The sequence below is a fragment of the Trichosurus vulpecula genome, chromosome 4, assembly GCF_011100635.1.
Source record: "Trichosurus vulpecula isolate mTriVul1 chromosome 4, mTriVul1.pri, whole genome shotgun sequence".
In the NCBI taxonomy this organism is placed as follows: domain Eukaryota; kingdom Metazoa; phylum Chordata; class Mammalia; order Diprotodontia; family Phalangeridae; genus Trichosurus; species Trichosurus vulpecula.
This window is the reverse complement of record NC_050576.1, coordinates 152,956,693-152,980,404: the sequence shown is the minus strand read 5'-3', so window position 1 is coordinate 152,980,404 and position 23,712 is coordinate 152,956,693. Positions and strand designations below refer to the sequence as shown.

General features: G+C 37.4%; 1 protein-coding gene across 1 annotated transcript in view; it reads right to left on the bottom strand.

The window, feature by feature from the left end:
• RAB4A (RAB4A, member RAS oncogene family) overlaps positions 1-23,712 on the bottom strand; it is a 53,837-nt gene that overhangs the window by 10,500 nt on the left and 19,625 nt on the right. Inside the window, exons 2-4 of the mRNA XM_036754056.1 lie at positions 4,926-5,006; positions 3,401-3,515; positions 352-414 (exon numbers count right to left, since the gene is read on the bottom strand). Of these exons, the coding sequence (XP_036609951.1) occupies positions 352-414; positions 3,401-3,515; positions 4,926-5,006 (259 nt within the window). The remainder of the gene's footprint in view (positions 1-351; positions 415-3,400; positions 3,516-4,925; positions 5,007-23,712) is intronic.

Below are 23,712 nucleotides of genomic sequence, written 5' to 3'. Positions count from 1 at the left end.
TGGGAAGCATAGAATAGAATGTTAAGAAATATATTAAATAATGTTCACTTTTCTCATCTAAAAGCACATGTATATATGCCTATAGACATTTTATGAATAGTAATTCAGAGAATACCATGTGTACTGAAATAATGCTACATTTCATAGAAAGGCACAGAAATACTGAAAAGGTGATGTAACTTGCCAGAGACTACAGAGGAAGAGTCAAGTATATTTATTAAACTCCAAATCATGCAAATTGAAGTGAAAAAAATGAATCACTAATTTGTAAAAACTGAAGATGAATGAATTTCAGACTATAAGAAGCTGTTGAAAACCACACTCTTTTCCTATAAGTAAATTTTAAATTACCTGGTAATGTCATAGACTAATAGAGCTCCTGCTGCACCTCTATAGTAACTTCTTGTTACAGATCTGAAAGAATTAGATTAGCTTTATTAACAGATTCAAAAGATTTTTCACTATAGTTCTAAACAAGATGTTTCCAAAGAGAAAAAGTATACCTTTTAGCTCTGTGAATTATAAATTATAAAGATATATACTATAGAAGCACTTATTTTTAACTTTTCTAAGAGAGAACCAATATATTTGCTATCAACATTAGGAGGGTGACATGGTTAAATAGCGTCCCTATTCTCTCTAGCTTATGAAATAGACATAGTTGCTTCAAAGCAGCTAGATATTTCAAAAAGCTACATATAGAGAAGCTCTTTAAAGACAGAAAAAGAGCTAGAAGAATGCCTATCATGAAAAAAGGTAAAGAAACATTAATGAGGGAAAATTCTGGAAATAAAATCAATTCTTAAAACATCATAAAGTCTAAGAATTGTTAATAACAACCAAGATGTTTTTCTTGTTAAGAACAAAACATACCAGACCAATTGAAATTCCTTCTAAAATGAATAGAAGACATTATACATAGGCAGAAAGCAAGAATTAATTAGTATCTTGACTTTAAGCAGACATATACTGTAAACTATTTTCAAAATTTGATTAGCTTTATAATAAGTAGTAATCGACTTAATTAGCTAAAATAAGACTCACTTCCTCAATCCCTTTTCAAGAAATCTGTCCCACAACCACAAAGAAAGTGGCTTTAATGTTGTTAATTTATAACTAGAAAAGCTTAATTGCTCATATCATTGCTAATGGGTAAGACCAATGATTGATTCAACGCTCTGACTCAGTCTTCCCTATTCCTAGCTCTAGAGTGCCTGTGAAGTTAAGTCATAGCCATACGACCAAAACTACATTAGAGAATAGTGGCCATCTTTTTCCTCCTAAAACCCTTTCCTCTTCTAAGCTTTGTTAATTCTATTTGGTGATAGCACCATTCTCATAGTTACTGAGGCTTGATACCTCAGAATTATCTGTGACTCTTTCCTCTCCCTCACATCCAATCAGTTTTCAAATTCTATAATTCTGTTAGTGTAGAAATTAAAGGAAAGCTGCTAGTGATCAAAGCATTTGTAGTAGGTAGATCTGGCAAGTTAACCTGAATCAAGTGAAGAGCCAGATGCTGGGTGTGGTCCATAGAATATGTACTACAAAAATACAGTTCAGAATCTTGTAAACAGCCCCCAATCACCTAATTGCTAGGCACCTAAGCCCCAAAACAGGCAGGGAGTTTGGAACTTCTCCCACCTTTCATCTACCATAGAGTCATGTTGGTATGCATTTAAGGTAGAGGGGAAATTAAGTGTCTTTCCTATCCCTTAACTCTACTGTGCTACTGGAGAAGAGATGCCATAGAGAATGGAAGATGGTGGGAGGGTAGAAAAGAGTATTTTTTTCAAAGTTTTCCTTAAAATAACTTCAGAACTATGACAATATAAAGTATTATCCCACCTTTCTCAAGGACACTATCATTCACATTTTGAGAAGAGAGTAAGAAAACTGAATTGAAGAAAATGAATCTAATGAAGAGGAAGAAAGGATTAAAGATAAAAACAAAACATTTTTATTTGAATTGGAAAAGCACTAACTTTACATATATAACATTTATCATATTGCTTACTATTTTAGGAAGGGGGTGGGGAGGGAGGAAGGGAGAAAAAGTTGGAACTCAATATTTTGTAAAAATGAATGTTAAAAATTGTTATATGTAATTGGAAAAAAATACTATTATAACATGGAACAGTGGGGAGAGGGCTGAATTGAGAGTCAAAGGATCTGGTCTCAAAATCCCAGCTCTAATGTTTACTGGCTATGGACCTTGGGCAAGCCTCTTCCCCCCTCTGGGCCACAGCTTCCTTATCTATAAAATGAGGAGTTTGAACTAGATGACCTCTCAGTCCTTCTATCTCTAAACATTTATGATTCTCTGATCCAAGGAAAAGAAGCCTTCTACAACAAACATTTTTATACATAGTTCTATGGAATTATTTTTTCCTAATATGTGGATATATCTTATCCCGTTTTATAGAGATTTCATTTTAGGGGGCATATCCTATATGCCCTATATGCAGCTAAGTGGCATCATAGTGCACAGAGCACTCGGCCTGGAGTCAGGAAGACTCATCTTCCTGAGTTCAAATCTGACCTCAGATACTTACTAATCTGTGTAACCCTGGGAAAGTCTTAACCCTGTTTGCCTCAGTTTCTCATCCTCATCTAAAATGAGCTCTCCTGGAGAAGGAAACAGCAAACTATTCAGTAGCTTTGCCAAGAAAACCCCAAATGGGGTCATGAAGAGTTGGACACGACTGAACAACAAAAATTCTGTACCTAGACCAATGTATTATATAACTTAATCCACTTTTCCACACCAATATATCATACTGAACATAATTTAATCTTTGATGATTTTAGATCTTACAGTTTCTCAGGGCTGGTCAATAATATAAATATAAATTATAATTATATAATACCATAAATGTAGAAAGTTTATGATATCTCAAGGAATCATGACCCTAATACATACCTTGAGGAAAAGGGAATTTTTTTTAATTTTTTTAATTTTTTTTTTTGAAAAGGGAATTTTTACTAAACCCTGAGACTTGACTCTTTAAAAAAGAGTCAAGGAAAAAATGGGTTGAATTTATAGGGGGAAAAAAAGCAATGTATCCATCCTATGTAAAATTAGAATGAAAGATATTCTTCCAGTAATTAAAATCTTCCCTAGGAACAAGTTAGGTCCTTTCAGTGGTGCATTCATTTTCATACCACTAATAGACGCTTTAGTAAATCATTGCTAGAGGAAACAAAATTGAATTTCTGCAGTTTTTTTTTAAGTTAACAGAGTTCTCTAAGGTAGAAATTACTAAACTTACTTCAAGGAAGTTAACTATGCATTGAAAGAATATAGCTCATTACAGGGGTAGATTGGTGAGAGGCTGAAGAAGGAAAAGTAATGGCTTTAATTCTAACAAAAAACACTTTAAATAAAATTTTAAAATACCTGAATCGTTCTTGTCCTGCTGTATCCCATATCTGTAATTTTACATATTTACCACCTACATTTATTATCTTTGAACCAAACTCCACACCTATAGTATGATTTGAATCATCTTTGACTAAAAAAAGAGAAGACAAAAAATTTAAATTTTAGGACATTTAGAAAACACGTTTTGCAGGTTTCACAAAACAAGTAAACATGTTATATTACTTCACCAAGTTCATTCCATGTACAGAAAACTGGTCTTATTCATTGTTATCAAAATAAGTTCTGTTCCCACTTTATGTTAAGTATAGAAAATCAGGCAGCAGATTGTAATAAAACTTGAATATACATAGCCTGCTGATAAAATTCAACAACGAATAAAATGTATCAACTTTCTGCTATGTTTTAAAAAAGAATACACAGTTTGTACCTTCAAAGATTTGATATATCTTTTCCTTAACATTATTCTGACCAAAGTGACTAATCAAATGTTATTAAGTCTAGGTTTTGAGGTGGCTGGCTCTCACCCAATTCTTTATCTACTGAAAAAAGTTAGATATGCTCAAACTGTGGACACATTTGTGAACAAACAAGATGTGACATCTTGTAAAGGTACTTTTAAATCTTCCCTGTATATCTGAGATCTGAGAATAATCCATATTCAGGTGATAGCTGAAGTGACTAGTAATTGTTCTGAAATGAGTACAGAAGGAGAAAACTGGATGCTCCATGACTAAGCCTTGAGGGACTCCTAAAATTAATGGGATAAGAAGGAAAAAAGAGCCACCTTGAGATGGATGTTTGGTTTTCAGGGGAAGTTGTGGTAAATCAGGAAATTTTGGGTATACTCACTAGAGATGCCATTGTTTTCTGTTATTTTTAAATGGCAGGATTAAGTAGAAAAAAAATCTCTAATATAATTTTCAAAGCCATTTGCCAAAGAATCTAAACCAACTTTAACACTGTAGCCTACAACTTCTACTCATTTTAAAAAACAGAACTTAATTTATTAATACATACCATTTCTTTCTTTGAGTTATTGGCAAATTTTACCAAAGATACCACACTTTGCCTACATCCTCAAACCATCATTTAGGAAATTCCAATCCCCCAAAATTTTCATTTCTTCTACAAAACCTGGCCAGATAGGGCCAAAATACAATATGGTTTCCTCTAGCCTCTGTCCCACATCTATTTATTGCAATTTAACTCTAAAATGTAGTTATCTATTAACACACATGAAGTATAAATACTTTATTATATGGTCAACACAATTAATACTGTCTTATGAAACTTCACTATAGAATTGTAATATTTGTTTTGTAAGCCCTCAACCAAATGTCACAACAAATACTATAAATCAAATTTCTTCTTTCATGCAATTTAAAAGAAAAACAAAACAAAATCCCTTTTAGACCATAGTTGTGGTTCCAGGAAAATAAGTTAAAAGTTTTGCTGTAAACAGATATAAATAATTTGTCAGAAAACAGTATATATGTAACACACACATACATGAACAAGTGACATACAGATAATCACTTACATTTCTTTTCAATAAACTGATGAAGTAAGCACGATTTGCCAGTTCCTGCATTTCCAATCACCAGGAACTTAAATAAAAAATCTGAAAGATAAAAAGGATGATATGAAAAAATTATTTCAAAGCAATGACTATCAATTTGTTCTTAGACTATGGTTATATAGTATCAAATCAAATGAAAAGGGGAAAATGTAAATGAAGTTTAATTCCAGCTTCCTTTAACCTAAACATTGTGAAAAATGATGAAATTTGAATGAAATTTCATGAACATAGCATGTAAGATAACATTTTTGAGTATACTGCATTGTTTGTTAATTTTACACTCTACCAGGTAAGGTGGGCAACTGCAAAAATTTCCAGATAAACCCACTTCCCTCTAAAACCACCCCCAAAACAATAAGAAAGGCCCTATATGAAACAAAAAAAATCAACAAAAGAAGTTAACAAAGAATCCACAGTAACATAATTATCATGAAAAACAAAAAAAGTCAAAACAATGCAAAACCACTCTGCTGGCCAGACAGCGATCAATGCCCAATCCTACACTGTTAAATTTTTCTCTCTTAAAAAGATAAACCTGATTTGGTTTGCCCTCTACTCAAAAATCTTCAGTAACTCCCTATCTCTAGGAAAAAATATACACTATTCAGCATAGCATCTATAGCTCTTTAAAATCAGGTTCATACCAGTTCCAGTTTCAATTCATATTACTCTTCTTCACCTATTCTCCACTTCTGCCAAATTGGCTTGGTAGTTGTTGTCCTCCCCTCCAACATTCCATAGCCCAGAGGTGGTGAACCTGGAGCCTTAAGGCCACAGGTGGCCCTCTAGGTCCTCAAGTGTAGCCCTCTGACTAAATTCAAACTTCTGTCTAGTCAAAGTGCCTCACTTGAAGATTTAGGGGGCCATCTGTGGCCTGGAGGCTGTAGGTTTCCCCACCCCTGCCACAGCCTATCTGTAAGCCTTTGCACAGATGATACCCCATGTCTGGAATGTATGCCCTCCTCACCTCCACTTTTTAGTATCACTAGCTTCCTTTAACGCAAAACTCAGGTCACCACTTACATGAAAGCTTTACTGATCTTTCTAGTTGTTAGTATTCTCTCCTTGAAATTTCTTTATAAAACAGCATATATTTTGTATTTACTTATTTGTGAACACACATGTAATATATACATACAATACAATCTAAACTCCTTGGAGTGAATATACCTTCTAGAATTTGTGAGCGAGAAGTAGTCTCGTTATAGTCTGATATTCACCCTGAACTTTGGAAAAGCACACTGTAAGGGAAGTTCTGAGGAAAGAGATGCAAGAAACACTGATCAAAGTGAGAGGAAGTCAGCACAAGAGGGATGATAGATCAAACTGTGAAGAAACAATAGAAAATAATTCCAGTGAGCAGGAAAAAGGAGATTTGTCTGAAGAGAACAATGTGGACACACACAGAATTTACCAATTTACTCAGATTTTTAGAAAGAAGTGTATAGAAGATAGAAGTCAGGCTGGGTGACAAGAGTGATAAAAAATGTGGGGAGAGGATTCTGGAAAGATGGTGGAGTAGGTCAGAAAATTCCTGGCTTTACAAAGTTCCTTCACAAAAATGACAGAACATTGCCTTAAAGTGAACATAGAGTGGCAGAAATAAAGTAGGGGTAAAGCAGTTGTCCTCTAAAGATAACTTGAGAGAACCTCAGGAAAGATTCGACCTCCAGCAATGGAGGTTTGCCCAGAGTGAAGTGCAAACACCTCTAGGCAGACTCCAGGAATCAACAAACAAGCCCTGGGGGCAGCTGGGTTGGGCTGTAGCCTTAGCCTCAGGAACTCTCATCTCACAGATAGTGTGGGGGTCCTACAGCTGAATAGGGGAAGACTAAAGGACCCTCTGCTGTATTAGGATGCCATGCCCAGCTGTGCTGACCAGATGCCCCAGGCTGTGGGAAAGAAGGAGCAAGCACATGCCCGATGAGTGCAATAGCACAGGGACAAGGTCACTGCTGACTGTGAAGAGTCCCTGGTTTCTGCTCCAGAGCAGAGGGGAGAGCAGAAGTTTGGAGGGACCAGGGAACAAGAGCATTTTCAACACAGTATGGCTGGGGGCTCTAGCCTGTGGCTTAGTGGTGGAGTGGAGTGCGTGAGGTTGGGCACCTAGGACAGAGCTCAGAAAATAACAGTAAGGAACTGAAACCTGGTGCACCATTCTCACCACCTCAGGTCTAGAGCCCGATTATAATAATAAGATTCTGAAACAAAAATTAAACAAAATAAAAATAAAAATGAGTAAGCAAAGGAGAAAGAACCCAACCATAGATAGCTATTACGGGGATAGAGAAGATCTGGGTTCATATTCAGAGGAAGATAGTGAAGTTAAAAAGGCCACTTCTACTTCAGAGAGTAATGTCAAATTGTTACAAGCCCAAAAAGAGCTCTTGGAAGAACTTTAAAAGTACTTCAAAAAATCAAATAATAGAGATTGAGGAAAAATTAGGAAAAAAAAAAGCAATCCAAGAAAATCAAGAAAATTATGAAAAGAAAGTCAACTAATTGGAAAAAGAGATCCAAAAACTTAAGGAAAAAAATAAATCCTTGAAAACTAGAATTGGGTGTGGGGAAGCTAATGATGTTATAAGACACCAAGAAATAATAAAACAAAACCAAAAGAATGAAAAAATAGAAGAAAATGTAAAAGATCTTATTAGAAAAACAACTAATCTGGAGAAGAGATGGAGGAGAGACAATAGAAGAATTGTTGGACTACCTAAAAGTTACTATCAAAATAGTCTTGATGCAATTTTGTAAGAAATTATTAAAGAAAATTGCCCTGAAGTTTTAGAATCAGAGGGTAAAGTAGAAATAGAAAAACTCCACTGATCACCACCTGAAAGAGATCCCAGAATGACAATTCATGGGAATGTTATAGCCAAGTTTTAAAGCTCCCAGGTTAGGAAGAAAATACTACAAGCAACAAGGAAAAAAAAAACAACAAACCAATTTAAATACCAAGAAGCTACAATCGGGATCACAAAAAACCTAACCGCTTGCTTCCACATTAAAAGACCACAGGTCTTGGAACATAATATTTTGAAGTGTAAAAGACCGGGGTTGTGACCAAAAATAACTTACCCAGCAAAGTTGAATATAATCCTAAATGAAAAAAAAGGGACATTTAATGAACTGAAAGACTTTCAAGTATTTGTTACAAAAAGACCAGAACTCAATGGAAAATTCAATATATAAGATACAGAGGAAACATAAGGTAAACATTAAAGACCAATTATAAGAGACTCAATAAGGTCAAACTGTTTTATTTCTTATATGTGAAAATGTTATCAGTACTTTTAAGATTGGCATCATTACTAGCATGGTTTGAAAAAAGAAGCAAGTTAGGGTGGAGGGCTGGTAGTGCTGGAACCTTCTTCTCACAGGTTTTAACTGGGTTAAAGAGGAAACAACATACACATATAGAAGGGTATAAAAGACTTCTAAATATGTAAAGAAATAAGAGGGCTAAAGGATAGGATAAGGGCGTGTAGATATTGGGGGCGGGGTGTGTAGATTAAGGATTAGGGGATGAGGCAAAGTGGATAAGGGCGGGTCTCCTGATGAATTCAAGTTACCTAGTCCACATGAACTATATCCTTGGATACAAAAGACCAAACAGACATGATTACTGATCCATTGTCAGTAATTAAAGGACCACAGAAATGAGGAGCTGCATTAGAAGAATGACAAAGATTCTGGTTCTGATTTTCAAAAGAAATGGGAAAACAACCTGCCCATTATAGACCAGTGAGTTTGCCTCTGATTCTTGGGAAAATTCTAGAAAGGCTCCTTAAAGATGCAGTTGGTAGACACCTAGAAAGGGGAACAGGAATGACAAAGAGACAAGTGGCTTCATCAAGATCAGACCATGCCAGACTAAGCTAATTTCCTTTTCTGATAGGATTACTAAAATGTGAATAAGGGGAATTGTGTAGATATACACAATACCTAGATTTTAGCACCCTGGGAACTGATTTTAGAGCCCAAATCTGGTGGCCGCACTGTCATATTATGAAGAAAGTAGTTTTGTTATAGTGGTCTTTACAGATTTCTCCCTCCCCATCTGAGGTTTGACCTTTCTTTTTCATCTTTAAAATGTCCTTGGAATTATCTAGCCTGAAGGATCTTTTGCTAAGCACTCTCTAAACTTATTTTTCCCTTCAGTGTTTCTGTTTTATGAGGGAATGAAACTTTAGCTATCACTGGCATAGGGAATGCCCAGATGAGGATGACTGAAAGTCAACACTGAGAGGATAAGTGGCATGCCCAGCTCGCATAGCCAGTATGTGTCAGGAAGACACTTAATCCCAGGTCTTCCTGGCTCTGAGACCATCTCTCTATCCACTATTCAATATTGGGTGTTATGAGACAATACTCATAAAATTCTACCATCCTCACCTAAGATTTTTACAAACAAGTTTATATTCTAAATTGATGTTGCCCTTGAATGTTTTATCTCTACTTGGAAAAATTAAGTGTTTGCCAGATAAAGCAGTTTCTAAACTGGTTTGGAGTTTCTGCTGTGTTGATTTTTACCATTCTTTGAAGTCAACACTTTATTTAAATAAGTAAGGTTGGAGTTGCCTTACTTAATACATCTTATTATCTTTATTCCCTCTTTGATCTTTCATTTTGATCTTTCCTCTAACAAAAACTAATCAATGGTCTGACCACTTATATTCCTGTATCAGGGCCCAGTCATTTCTTGTCTATAAGAATATAATCATTCTTGTACATATGGGTCCTTTTCCCGCTTGTGTGATTTCTTTGGGATACAACCCTAGAAGTGGTATTGCTGGGTCAAAGGGTATGAACATTTTTATAGCCCTTTGGGCGTAGTTCCAAATTACTCTCCAAAACGGCTGGATCATCTCACAACTCCACCAACAATGTAACAATGTTCCAATTTTCCCACATCCTCTCCAGCATTTATCATTTTCCTGTTTTGTTATTTTAGTCAATCTGACAGAAGAGATGTGGTATCTAAGAGTTGTTTTGATTTGCATTTCTCTAATCAGTAGTGACTTAGAGCATTTTTTCATATGCCTATAGATATCTTTAATTTCTTCCTCTGAAAACTGCCTGTTCATATCCTTTGACCATTTCTCAATTGGGGAATGGCTTGTATTCCTATATATTTGGCTCAGTTCCCTGTATATTTTAGAAATGAGGCCTTTATCAGAGATACTAGTTGTAAAGATTTTCTCCCAATTTTCTGCTTCCCTCCTAATTTTTGTTGCATTGGCTTTTTTTGTACAAAAACCTTTCATTTTAACATAATCAAAATTATCCATTTTGCATTTTGTAATGCTCTCTATCTCTTGTTGGGTCATGAATTCTTTTCTTTTCCATAAATCTGATAAGTAAACTATTCCTTGCTCTCCCAAATTACTTATAGTATCAGCCTATACTCCTAAATCATGAACCCATTTTGACTTTATTTTGGTATATGGTGTAAGATATTGGTCTATGCCCAGTTTCTGCCCTACCATTTTCCAATTTTCCCAACAGTTTTTGTGAAATAGTGAATTCTTAGCCCAGAAGCTGGCCTCTTTGGGTTTATCAAAGAGTAGATTGCTATAGTTGTTGACTTCTCCATCTTGTATTCCTATCTTATTCCACTGATCCACACCTCTGTTTCTTAGCCAGTACCAGGTAGTTTTGATGATTGCTGCTCTCTTTTTGTGGTAGCTAAGAATTGGAAATCAAAGGGATGCCCATCAATTGGGGAATGGCTGAACAAGCTGTGGTATATGAAGGTAATGGAATACTATTGTGCTATAAGAAATGGGGATGATACGGACTTTATAACAACCTGTAAAAACCTACACGACATAATGCTGGGTGAGCGGAGCAGAGCCAGGAGAACATTATACACAACCACAGATATATGGATTGTGTGCGGACCAACACTGACAGACTTCACTCTTCTCAGCAACACAAGGTACAAAGACAACTCCAAAGGACTCACGATGGAGAATGCTATCTACATCCAGAGAAAGAACTATGACGTTTGAATGCAGATTGAGGCACACTTCATGTTTGCCTTTTTTTCCCCCTTTTTTTCCTTCTCTTTTGTTTTTGTTTTTGGTTTTTTTTTGGGGGGGGGGGGTTCTGTTTCTTCTTTCTCATGATTCATTCCATTGGTCATAATTCTTCTCCACAACTTGACTGGTGTGTAAATTAATTCAATGCGAAGTTATACGTGGAAGTTATATGGGATTCCATGCTGTCTTGGGGAGGGAGGGGGGAGGGAGAGGAGAAAATCTGGAACTCAAAATTATGTAGAACCGTGTGTTGTAAACTAAAAATAAAAATTAAAAAAAATATAATCACTCATTTTTAGTGATTTCTTTGGTGTTTATCAAGCTCAGAATCTCCCATCTCTCTTTTTGAAGAAAGTATTCCTGAAATACATACACATATATACGTATGTATATGTATGCACGTGTGTGTGCACAAAGTTTCTATGTATAGGCTTCAAGTCTTTGACTCTTATTTCTTGCTCCTGAGCCATACTTTCCAATACATTTCTCATTGACTTAACCTTTGTCTCAAAGTTCCCGAGTATTAAAGGATGTATTGATTTATTTAATTTAGAGGGTCTTACTGAGTTCTTCATAGAATTTCTCCCTCCTCATTCTCTTTAACAGATGCTAGTGCAAAAACTACAATTATCTTCACGGTGGCTTTTTTTTTTTTGCACAAATCCTTCAATATGAGACTACCAAATCTCCATGGTGTCCTATTATTAAATGATGTTTAATCTTGTTGTCTTTGTATAAAAAAAACCTGTCAACTCCTTTATAGGCTTCTATGAAGAAAACCCATGAACCATGCTTCCATTTGGCTACATCTTCTTGTCTTATTTCATTTCAAACAAGAATGTCAAGCTTGATATGGCTCAGGTCCTCTAGCAATGATCCGCTTGTTGGTCACTAAGTGTCTCACATTTAGAGTACCTATGATTCTAATGGCATTTATAGATTGTCTAAAACTGTGTGATTCCTATCATACTATGTCCTTTTCTATTACTCTGCCATCATTTCTTCAGAAACAGCGTGGAGTCAGAAACGGTGAGTCCTTTTACACTGGTTTTTATTTTTCAGTGTCACGGGTTGTCACGGCCAATGAATTCATCATTACAAGGGCCATATACTGGTGACCAGCATGTACATATTAGGTATGCTGGTCCTTGGAAAGCAAGCTGTTGCCAGAACCATACCCAAAGCCTTTTTAGCATGGTACAACTTGCTCTCTACTTAGCAGCCTCTGAGTTCCCAAGATCATTTGTATGACATGATGAAACAACAGACTTAGTACTTCTGGATATTTCAGTTAGATAACCGATACAGTTTAATCAGTATTCATATTTTAGATAGATGTTGCAAATGGAAAAGTAACTGATCCCAGAACTGAATAAGAGAATGAGCTAGATTGCACTTGAGAAAACTGCAATGCTATTAAGGACCTTATGCCTCTTCCTGAAATAGACAACCATTAAAAAAAAATCAATATTCTTCTAGTGATGTGAGAAATGGAATAATATCACAGGCTCCAAAAAACTGAAGTTGCAGGCCACCCACAAGACAAAGAAGAAGCATATGGTGAACAAGAGTAGGCTAAAACATACCACCACTAAAAAACTTATTACAATGGAAGGAAATAACAAAAAAAAATAAGAAAGAAAAAAAAGGTAGGGTGTCACACAGCAATGGCAAGAAATGACCAATGAATAAGTCTGTATGCCCTACTAGTTACTAAGAGTTTTAAAAGTCACACAGGGGATTTTATATTTGATCCTGGAAGTAATAGGGAGCCACTGGAGTTTATTGACCAGGAAGGTGACATGGACATACTTGTGCTTTAGGAAAGAACACTTAACAGCTGTGTGGAGGATGGATTGGAGTGGGGAGAGACATGAGACAGGGAAGTCAACCAGAGGTCTACTGTAACCATCTAAATGTGGGATGATGAGGGCCTGGACCAGAGTGGTGACAGTGTCAGAGGAGGAAAGGGGATGAATACGAAAGATTTCATGAAGGTCAAATGGCAACTGATTAGAAATGGGGAGAGGGTCAAGGATGACTCCTAGGTTGCATGCCTGGGAGGATGGTTGTACATTCAACAGGAATAGAATATTAAGAAGAAGGGAGGAGGGTTGTAGGTAGAGAAGATCATGAGTGCAATTTTGGACAAAGGGCTAATGAGATCACCAAGCAAAAATGTACAGAGGAAGGATGAAGGCCCAGGACAGAGCCTTGGGGGACTGTTATGATTAGATAAAGATCCTACAAAGAAGGCTGAGAAAGAGCAGTTAGGCAGGAAAGCCAGGAGAGAGTAGTGTCACCAATACTGAAAAAGAAGGATGAAGACTGAAAATGGCCATTAGAATTGGCAATTAAAAGATCATTGGTAACTTTGGAGAAAGCAGTTTCAGGTGACTGATGAGGTGGGAAGTCAGACTAGAGAGGTCAGAAAAGAGGGAAAGTCCAAGAAGTGGAGGCACTGCTTGTAGGATGTCTTCTCAAGTTTAGTCACACAAAGGAGAAGAGAATATAGGATGACAGCTAACAGGAATGGATGGATAAAGTAAGGGTTTTTTGAGAGTGAGGAGACATGGGCCTGTTTGTAGACAGGAGGGAAGTAGCCAGTAACAGGGAAGATCAGTGGGAGAGTAGGGATGATGAGCCAATCTACTGGCGTGAGCAAGATGGAATGAGATCACTTGCGTATGCGGGTTTTTCCTGGGTAGCAATAAAAGCCACATCTTCATGTGAGGTATGAAGGAGTTAGTAGGAGGCATCTGAGTGATGTTAAATGAAGAGGAGGGAAGAGGAGAGAGCTTTTGAGAAAAGGCCCCAATTATTGCAGTGAAATATGAAGCAAGGTTCTCAGCTGAGAGGGTGGAGGAAGAGACAGTCATAGGAGATTTGAGAAGGGGGAAGGGAATAAGCATTTATATAGTGCCTACTATGGGCCAGGCACTGTGTTAAGTGCTTCATAGTAACTATTATCTCACTTGATGGGAGGAGGGATGAAAAAGTCTGGAAAAGCTGTTATGGTGAGTGGGATAGTTAGTTGATTAGGGAGGTATAAAAGAATTGTCTTGCTATTGTGATGGCCCAGTTAGTATTGCATAACATAAATCTGTAGTGGATCCAGCATGGTTTTGTGATTTTTCTCCAGTTTCATTCAGTAAAAGAATGAAAGCAACAGATAGTGAATATAATCCAAAACTGAGGCTTGGAAGGGATAGGGGAGCAAGGGACTGGTGAGAAGATATCAGATAATTGAACTAAATCAACAAATGCATGATAGGGAAAGGAGGAAAGTGTACCCAGCACCAGGGTGACAGTACAGAAAAGAACTCAAGGGCGGAGTCTCTGGACATCGAGGTAAAGATGAACAGTAGGACTGGGGTTGCAAAGCAGATGAAGAGTTGGAATAGTAACCAATAATGATCAGATAAAGGAATTTCAGCATTCATGAACCTGGCAGTGGAACACCTGTGGGAGATGGCAAGAACAAAGGCATGGCCATCTCTGTGTGGCTGAGGCAGAGTGGAGAAATCTCATAGGAAATGAGTTAGTTGAAGAATTGGAAAATTAGAATATCAGAACAAGTATCAATATGGATGTTGAAGTCTCTTTGTAGGAAGGCCAGGAATTGAAAAGGAGAGAGAAAGACTGTGAGCCAGTCACTTAACTCATTGAGGAAGGAAGGATAGTGTCCTGGAGGTCAGCAGATAATAGTTACCAGAATTCTGATAGAGACTGAACGAAGCTTAAAGTAGGAGAGGTTACTAAGGGATGAGTAGTAGAGGGGATAGTCTGGAAGTGGAAATAGGGGTCAACTCTCCCACTATGACCACTGAATTAGGGTATGAAAGTATAACCAGTGCTGGAAAGGGTGGACAGGGAAGTCATGCCAAGGAAGGAGCCAGGTTTCAGTGAATCCAAGATGATGGAAAGAAAGGATGAAAGCAAGTTTGTTACCTATGGAGCAGTGCTTAGGTTTGAGTGTGTGTGTGTGTAGCTTAAGTCAGTGAGGGATGGAGAACAGAATTTGGACAATGACGGATGTTGGTTCAGAAACAGTGGGATGGGTAGGGGATAACAAGGTGGGAATGTATTAATCACTGGGGAACAACTTCAATTAGGTTTGTCATCACCCCCACAGGGCCAGGTGTGGAGGTGGGGCAGGCTGGAAGAGGAAAAGTGAGTAGTGAGGCTAGGTCTTCTCATAATATGGAAGTTTGGCCTCAGGGTGTCAGGCAGTGATGTGTAGCTGATGGGGTGGGGGTGGGGGTGGCGGAGGAGAGCAATATTGCTGTGGTGTTATAGGTAGCTGGAGTGAAAGGAGATGGAATGAATGGAGAGTCCAGGCAGGTAAGGCAGCCTAGGGAATGGGAGTTTCACATACTTTATCATGCTAAATTTTTACCTATGCTTGGATCAATTCTGGAAACCTCTGCTACAGTCCATTTACTTTCGATTTTTTTTTTAAGTATCTTCTTTGGGTTTTTTTGGCAGGGTAATTGGGGCTAAGTGACTTGCCCAAGGTCACACAGCTAGTACATGTGTCAAATGTCTGAGGCTGGATTTGAACTCAGGTCCTCCTAACTCCAGGGCTGGTGCTCTACTCACTGCGCCACCTAGCTGCCCCCTAGTTTCTATTTTTAACTTACTGCTAGGCTGCTTTGAAAATCATTGCCTGGTAATACAAATGTTAAGGTCTACTAGGGTAAACTCCTGTTGCCTATTTTTTTCCATTTTGATATTCTTACCTGTTCATTATGCCACATAAATCTATCATTTCAGCTAAATAAATAACCCCAATGAAGTTTTAATTAATATTGTGTCAAATATATAAACTAATTTGAGGAATATCATCTTTACTACAAATGGTCTGTTCAACTTAGAGCAAATTTAAATCTCTCCTTTTGAATCTTTATTTCTGCCATTAAAGTTTTATATTTCTCTTCATGTGACTTGTTTGTTTTATGTAAAAACTCAAGTTTTTAATGCTTTTGTTCATATTATAAACGGGGTTTTTTAAAAATTATATCTTCTGTTTGTTTTGTTTGTAGGAATTGAACTGGATTTTTTATTTATTTTACAAATGGCAATTTGGTAAACTCATTATCTCTAGTAAAATCTGTTGATTCCCTTAGATTTTCTTGGCATACCTTCTGTTTATCTATTAATAATGCTTTATTAGTTTACTTTCCTATGTCCCTCATTTAAAAAAAAAAGTCTTATTCCAAATGATAACATCTCCAATAGTATGTTAAATAGAAGTGGTGACTGGGCACTCTTGTTTTTGTTCCTGTTTTTAAGAGGAATGCCACTATTTCTTCGTTAAGAATAAAGTTGGCTCTTGGTTTGGACTGAGCACTCTTTATTAGGTTAAAAAGTGACTTTAAAAAAAAAAGTGACTTTATCACTATTTTTAGAGGATTTTTAACAATGACTAGATACTGATTATCAAATACTTTGGGGGAATTCTGATAATGATTAGTATTATTTGTCCCTATGAACTGTTATTCTTTTAAATACTGAAAAATTATTTACAATATATTTCTGTATTATTTGCTAAAATTTTATTTAAAACTCTTTTATCTACATTAATGAGTAGGATTGACCTATTCAGAGTGTCCCATATAAGTGGAACATCAGGAAGTACATACTGAGTCAAATAAATTAAAAGGCTTAAAAATTTAATTCATTCATATGATTGAATCATTACATGGGCCATTTTTCAGTATAATTATGGCAAAATCTGTTTGTGACTAACCTTTAAACTTGAAATTAAAAATATAAATTTTCTATTTAGATGGAATATAACACTTTTTAAAAGTAATTGTGTCAAATTTTAAAAATAAATACTATATTTGCCTCATAACTGGGGATATCTTTTTTCCAAGTGTAGAAATATTTTATCAATTCCAAAGATTTTTTATCCCTTGAAAGTTTTTTTTAATGCAACTCAACATTCATTAAACATCACTATATGCAAAGCACCGTGCTAGATCATAGGGCTACAAAGATGAAAAATTAAATCCATAGCTTCAGTAAGATTACAGCCTAAGAAGTTAAAGTTTAGATATATATACAAAGAAGCAGAAGACAGAATGTGGTAAATGCAAAGGAAAGGATGGCTAGAATTAATGCTCAGAGGTGCAGGGGTGGCAAAGGGTGAGAACAGGTGGGGTGGAGCATAGAACGTAGGGGAGTAGTATGAAATACACTCAGAAAGTCAAGGTGGAGCAACATTAAAAAGGGCCTTAAATGCTAGCTAGGTACAGAAACAAAAAGAAGAGTGCTCAGTCACCACTTCTATTTAACATACTACTGGAAATGCTATCAATTGGGAAAGGGGCTATCAACAGGGTAAGGAATTCATATTTTATTAGTTAGGCAACAGGGAGCCACTAAAGGCTTTGAGGGGCTGAGTAAAGGTGAAATGTGTGCATTAGGGAGATTATTTTGGCAGGTCTATGAAGGATGGTTTCAAGAGGGGAGAAACTAGAGAGAGAGTTACCAGTTAGGAGGTTACTATAATAGTCTAGAAAACAGATAATGAGATTCTAAATTAGGACAGGCAACAATATAAGTGGAAAGGAAAGGATGAAAATGAGATACATGAGAAAAAACAATTATCCCATAAACTAATTTTGTGGGTAGGATCTTAGAGACCAGAATAGACCTGTAATAAAGGTAAATAGAGGGAAAATTATCATTTTACATTGTGTTAGTTTCAACAATTTGGATTTTTTTTTTAAAAAGCCATCCTTTTCACTTAGGATTTCTAATTTATTAGCTTATGGTTATGCGTAATATTCCCCAGCAATTTTAAGAGATTTTTTTTTGTGTTAGCTACGAATGAATAAAAAAGCGTTTACATATTACTCACTATGTGCCAAACACCATGCTAAGTTCTGGAGATACAATAAAAAGGGCAGGTATAAAGTGGAAATTTTTGAGCAAGAGGACAACCCTGAGCATGATGGGGGAATTTAGACAGATGGAGGGCAGAACGAGTGCTCTAGGTTTCTGGGATGAAGGTGAAGAAGAAGAGATCTGAGGTTCTAGGAAAGGTGTTCTAGTTCGGAAGGTGGGAAACTCACCTTTTCCTTAATTTAGCTATCTATACCAAGTCTAGGCCAGTTCAGTTCAGTCTAGGGCCTCACTATCCAATCACAAGGCCCTATACCTTTCTCTCATGGAAGGAAGAAGAGAAGAGGGAGAAAAAGATATAGGTATATCTACTTTCCATTCTCCCTACATCTCTGCATCACCCATCCTTTTTTATTCATATCAGAAAAGAATTTGTGACTTCTTCAGCACGGGGAAACACTTAGGTGAGAATTTTCTCCAAAAGAGATGACAGAAAAGTATTCCTTTAATTCCCTTTAGAATGTTTTTATAGTAATTGCATTTGGTCTGACTTGGAATGCTAAGAACATATTCCCTACCTAGATACTCTTCACGTCACTTCCACTTCCTTCACTGTACCATGCCTCCCTTCTAAGGGAGGCTAGATAGTGGGAAAAGTATGGGGTATGCCTGTGGCCTGCCTTAGGAGGCTTTGGCAGGATATATTACAATAAATATGACAAACTCATGTGAATTTCTGAATTTCATAATAATTACTGTGGCAGAAGAGTATATCTGTGTGTACACATGTATACACACACACAAATATTTCTCTACCTCCCTGGTCCCCTCCCCCCATAAATGGTATGAGGAAGCAGTATGATACAGTAGAAAGAATAATTAATTTGAAGTCTAGGGACCTAGGTTCTAATCCTGGATTTATTTATGACCTGCTCGATCTTGGGAAAATCACTGAATATTTTTGGATCTCATTTCCCTCCTTTCTAAAATGATGGGATTTAATTAGACGATCTCTAATATCACTTCAAGCTATAAACATACAATTAAGGGAGGCAGTGGAAAGAGAGAAGCTAGACAGTGGGTGCTAAGTAGGAAGCACAAGGTGTCAGCTATTATGCAGTTAGAAGACCTCCTCATTTGCTAAGAGTGAGCTTGATATTGCAGGATGAACCAAGGAACTTGACTGTAAATGCCCAGAAGAACCAACCCCAAATCGGAGGGAGCAATACTGGTTGTGGAAAAGAGGGGGATATGGTTGTGTATAGGGGGGTTTCTATCTTCCTGAGGGTCACAGGACAAGCTAGAACTGGGGAAATTTTACTTAAAAGTTTAGGTTAGAAAATTTAGGCACCATCTGGTCTGAGATTGGGTTTTCCTTGTTACATACTTCTACATGCCTAAGGAGTTACATTAGTTTTGAATTTTTATAGTCTCTTTGCCTTGAATATAAGCAATGGAATACCTACTCTTGTGGTTTTTATTATGTGGTAGAAAGGGTTAAGATGGGAAAATGGTACTGGCGGCCAGGACCAGACACCAAGTTTTGGTGGCAGAAAGAATAAAGTTAACTAGGGATTAGGCATAACAGATTTTCCACCTCAAGGTGCACAGCAGTGCCTCTGGATTCAAGTTGGGATTCTGTGAATATAGCAAAAAGTGAAAGCCTTGGAGCCAAAGACCCTTGGATTAATTCCAAGGAAAAGCTGGCACTTCCTGGAAGCTGGCTCAGCAATGCTAAGGGTCCCAGGCTCGATCCTTCACAAGCTAGGAAGAGAATAAATTACCTTTGAGACTAATGAAAAAGATCAATCAGATCCAAACTGGGTTATTCTGCTAACCAAGCTACTGCTTCACATCTTCCCCAGGGGTAAGCAGGCAATTGTTGGAAAGGTGGTCTAATTCAGTGATGTCAAACTTAAATACAAACACAGAAACAGATTCCTGCAGGCTGGATATTGACCTAGAAAACCACCAATCAACATTATCTATGTTGTACTATATTTTTATTTTGTTAAACATTTTTCAATTACCTTTAAACTGTTTTGGACTGTACTGGGGAGGGCAGCTTGCAGCCATTTATTTTAAGCCAAGAAAATTCTTTAGAGTATATGAGAATGTAGAAACACTTGAAAGGAAGAATTCTACCCTGGCTACAAAAAGGTTGCCAATTTCATAGTGCCCACATTTATATAACATTTTACAGGTCACAAAATGCTTTCCTCATATCCACGAAGCAAAAAGCACAATAATTTTCCTAAAAAAAATTGGGAAAGGGAGGCTCACATTAGCAAAGTAGTCAGCAGACAAAGTTATCTAAGATTTTAACCAAGGTCTTCTGAATTCAGGATCAAATGGTCTTTCTACCACTGTAAGAATCAAAGCATCATTGCTTCTAGCAATAATGGTGTGGTAGAAACATATTATTTTACATAAGCAGGGGTAGTTTCCCTGTAAGGAAGAAGGACATCCCTGTGACTTGATCTAGAGAACCAGGGGCATTAAAAAACAAATAAAAAAACCCAGTCCATATGCAATCAAGGTTCTGGAAATTTTAGTGGAATTCTAATTGCCCTAAAAGGGGCAATGGTTGTGAAAAAGGTTGAAGGTGGTAGTGTTTTAAATATATTTAACTAGGAATTGTATTCTTTTTAATCATATCACAAATAAAAATTTTTTATTGCATTTTATGCTCCATACATGGCCTAAGTTAGGCCTGACCCAGAACACTGATGTTTGGTGGGGGTAGTTCTCAATGATCATGGTTAAATTCACTGATGAAGAGAGAGAAGGGTGGTGTAGAAGGAAGGAACCTAGGGTGATTGGATGGCCAGATATGGGACCCTGGCACCTTGTGGCTAGTGTTGTTAGAGGGAAGCCTTCTCAGTGAGATACGACAGAAACTTCCATAATGTCCTATAAAGGCAGCTTAATGGATGCTTAAGGAACTTGACAGGGAAAGTTGGAAACAGCAAAATTAAGGATCCATGGCTCAAACAGTTTTACAAAGGCTGAGTCTCTAACAAAGAATATTAAAACAAAGTGCCTTTGAATATTTGGCAATTAGAGGTAGAAGTGACAGCTTTTTATTTTTAATGACCATGCCTTTAAGGCAGAGGAGAGGCTTAAAGTTCTAGTAACAGTACAGGTGAAAACAGCCATGTTAACAGGGGCAGTGACAGATAGGATGCATATGGGAATCCTGATATCTGATGCAGAGGTTTAGAAGGAGAATGTCTTACACTTTGCTAAAAATCAGGGATATAAGACAAGGGAATAAGAACTGGAATGAAAATGAGGATTAGGAACTGGTGCAGGGTGGGGCAGGTAAGAAAGAAAGCTTTTAGTCTACCATTATTACTTTTCAGTATGCTATTTCCCAGGGAGTGACTTCTTCCGTAGGGGAGTTAGGGTACATGAGCTTTGACTACCAAGGAATTTGGGAAGTTGCAGGAGAAGTTTAAGCAGCAAACTAATGAAACATTAGAACAAAGGCTAATGAAGGTATGGTCCACTGGATTTTTATTTATACTGATTTCTGGGCTATAGGTTTGGATGAGTTGGCTATGTCTTAGAAAGAACAGGACTGGACAATTAAAGTCTCATTCTTTGAGATGAGGACCAATGGAGAAATTTTACTGATGCTTCTAATGGTATAGTTTTTTTTTTTTAAATAGAGTTTATTAGTGCCCATCAAAGACATTATATGCCCTCTGATGAATACAATGTTGAGACTGATGTTCTTATCAGAATGCCAGAAATTGGGAACTAGATCCATTATCAATCTAGATGGGGGGGGGGGCTATGATGTTATATTCTGGTGGGCAAGTGACTATACACTCTCCAAGGATGATGATGTTCTTTGTGCCAATCAGAGCATTCATCTTTGAAAATCAATATGGTATAATCTCATATGACTCTTAACCTGTCTCTGATTGACAATTATTCTGGCCCTCTTTCTCCATCTCAGGGCAAGAGGTTTGTCTTCACTCTAGCTGATACTTATTCAGGATGTGAAATCACAGTAAGTCTACCACTACATCAGCCACTGTCAAAAACTCTTACAGAACATATACTTTCTGGGCCCCAATGCAGTGCTGCCTTTAATCGGGGTCTCCTTTATTGTGAAGAAAGACTGAGACTGGGTGCATCATTAACACATTTAGTGGCATTATTTCTATTTTATCATACTCACACAGCTGTTACTGTTGAACTCTGGAACAGACAGCTCCATCGTCATACCCCAGTTATCAAGAGTTGACTGTCCCATACTCCAGAGACTGTTTCTGATAAATCAATGCTAGCTAGCCCAAGGAGAAGGGCTCCCCTGACCAGGGTACCCTGGATCTGGCCTTTCAGGCAGAGTCACCTAATAAGGATGGACTACTTTTGGGCAAATTCCTAATGAATCTTTTCTATCCCTTCCTTATTCAATTCCCCGTGTTAATTCACCCAGACCTTGAGGTTTCTGCTTTGTACCCTTCCTCTTTACCCACTCCATGTAATCTGGGAAAATGACTGAGGTTCCCCTTAACTGGCAGTTTACTTTCCTCTAGAAAGGTTCTGACAACTCATTAAAAAAAAAGTCTAGAGGGTCAAGGCATGGAGTTATTGGGAGATGTTTTGCTTTTTAACAATAGAAGGGAAATAAAATTATTATAATCATGGTGAATGGGAATTCTGACTTATTGGTAATCTTAAGCCTTTGGATGAAGATGAGGGAAGTTTTCATCTAACCCCCATCGAAAAGATAGTTTCTTGGTAAAGGTCTTTAAAGGGTGTTCAAATTTGGTACCATACTCCATGATGGGTCTCACAAGGAGAGGGAGGTTTTGGCTATTGGGCCAGGGAACACTGGAATTCTGATTCAGTGGCAGCAGAGGCTGAGTCCCAGTATTAAATGAAGCTTTGAGTCAGGTTGCAATTGAAAGGCCTATGACCCCTCAGCATCACTGCTATCACAAGGTTGCTACCTGATCATGACTCAAACCTGTGAAGAGAACTGGTGCTTCAAAAGCATTGGAGCTATTGTCATCTGGACTTTGGATCTGATATTCTTGTTCACTGTGGTTGTTTTTACACCAAGATCCTTGACATTACCCACCCTGTGGGGAATATACTTGTAAAGGACTTTTTATTGTTTTATTTTTTATCTTTTTATTATTTGTAATAAGGTCTTCTTCCGGTGTTGCCTATGCTAGGATTCTGCACAAGGTTAGAGTTATTTTAAAGTCGTTTTAGTGGCAGAGGTGCCCCTGGAGGATTTGGGGATTTTGCCACCAAGGAGAGGGATGTGATAGGAACAATACGAAGAAATGGCCCTTCTCTGCCAAGGCAAACTCCTCTATATGCCCAAGTTATCCCATTCCATCCCATATTCTCAGCAGGTTGCCCCTTCTATTATCCCCTCTCTCACTAATCTTCAATTGCTCTGCTTACTAGCTGCTTCCCTACTGCCTACAAGCGCATGTCTTTCCATCTTCAAAACACCCTCAGTTGGTCCATCCATCCCTGCTAGCTATCCCCCTCCCCCAATTTCTGTTCTCCCTTTCATGCCTAAACTTCTTGAGAAGGCCATCTATAATCAGTGTCTCCACCTCCTGTCTTTTCACTCTCTTCTGAACTCTCTGCAGTATGGCTTCCTATCTCATTCTACTGAAACTGCTCTCTCCAAAGTTATCAATGACCTCCTCTTAATTGCCAATTCTAATGAACTTTTCTCAATCCTTCTTGACCTCTACAGCATTTGATATGTTGTTAATTATCCTTCTCTTTTTGATGTTCTATCATCTCTAGGTTTCTGTGACACCACTCACTCCTGCTTCTCCTATCTGACCATTCCTTTTCAG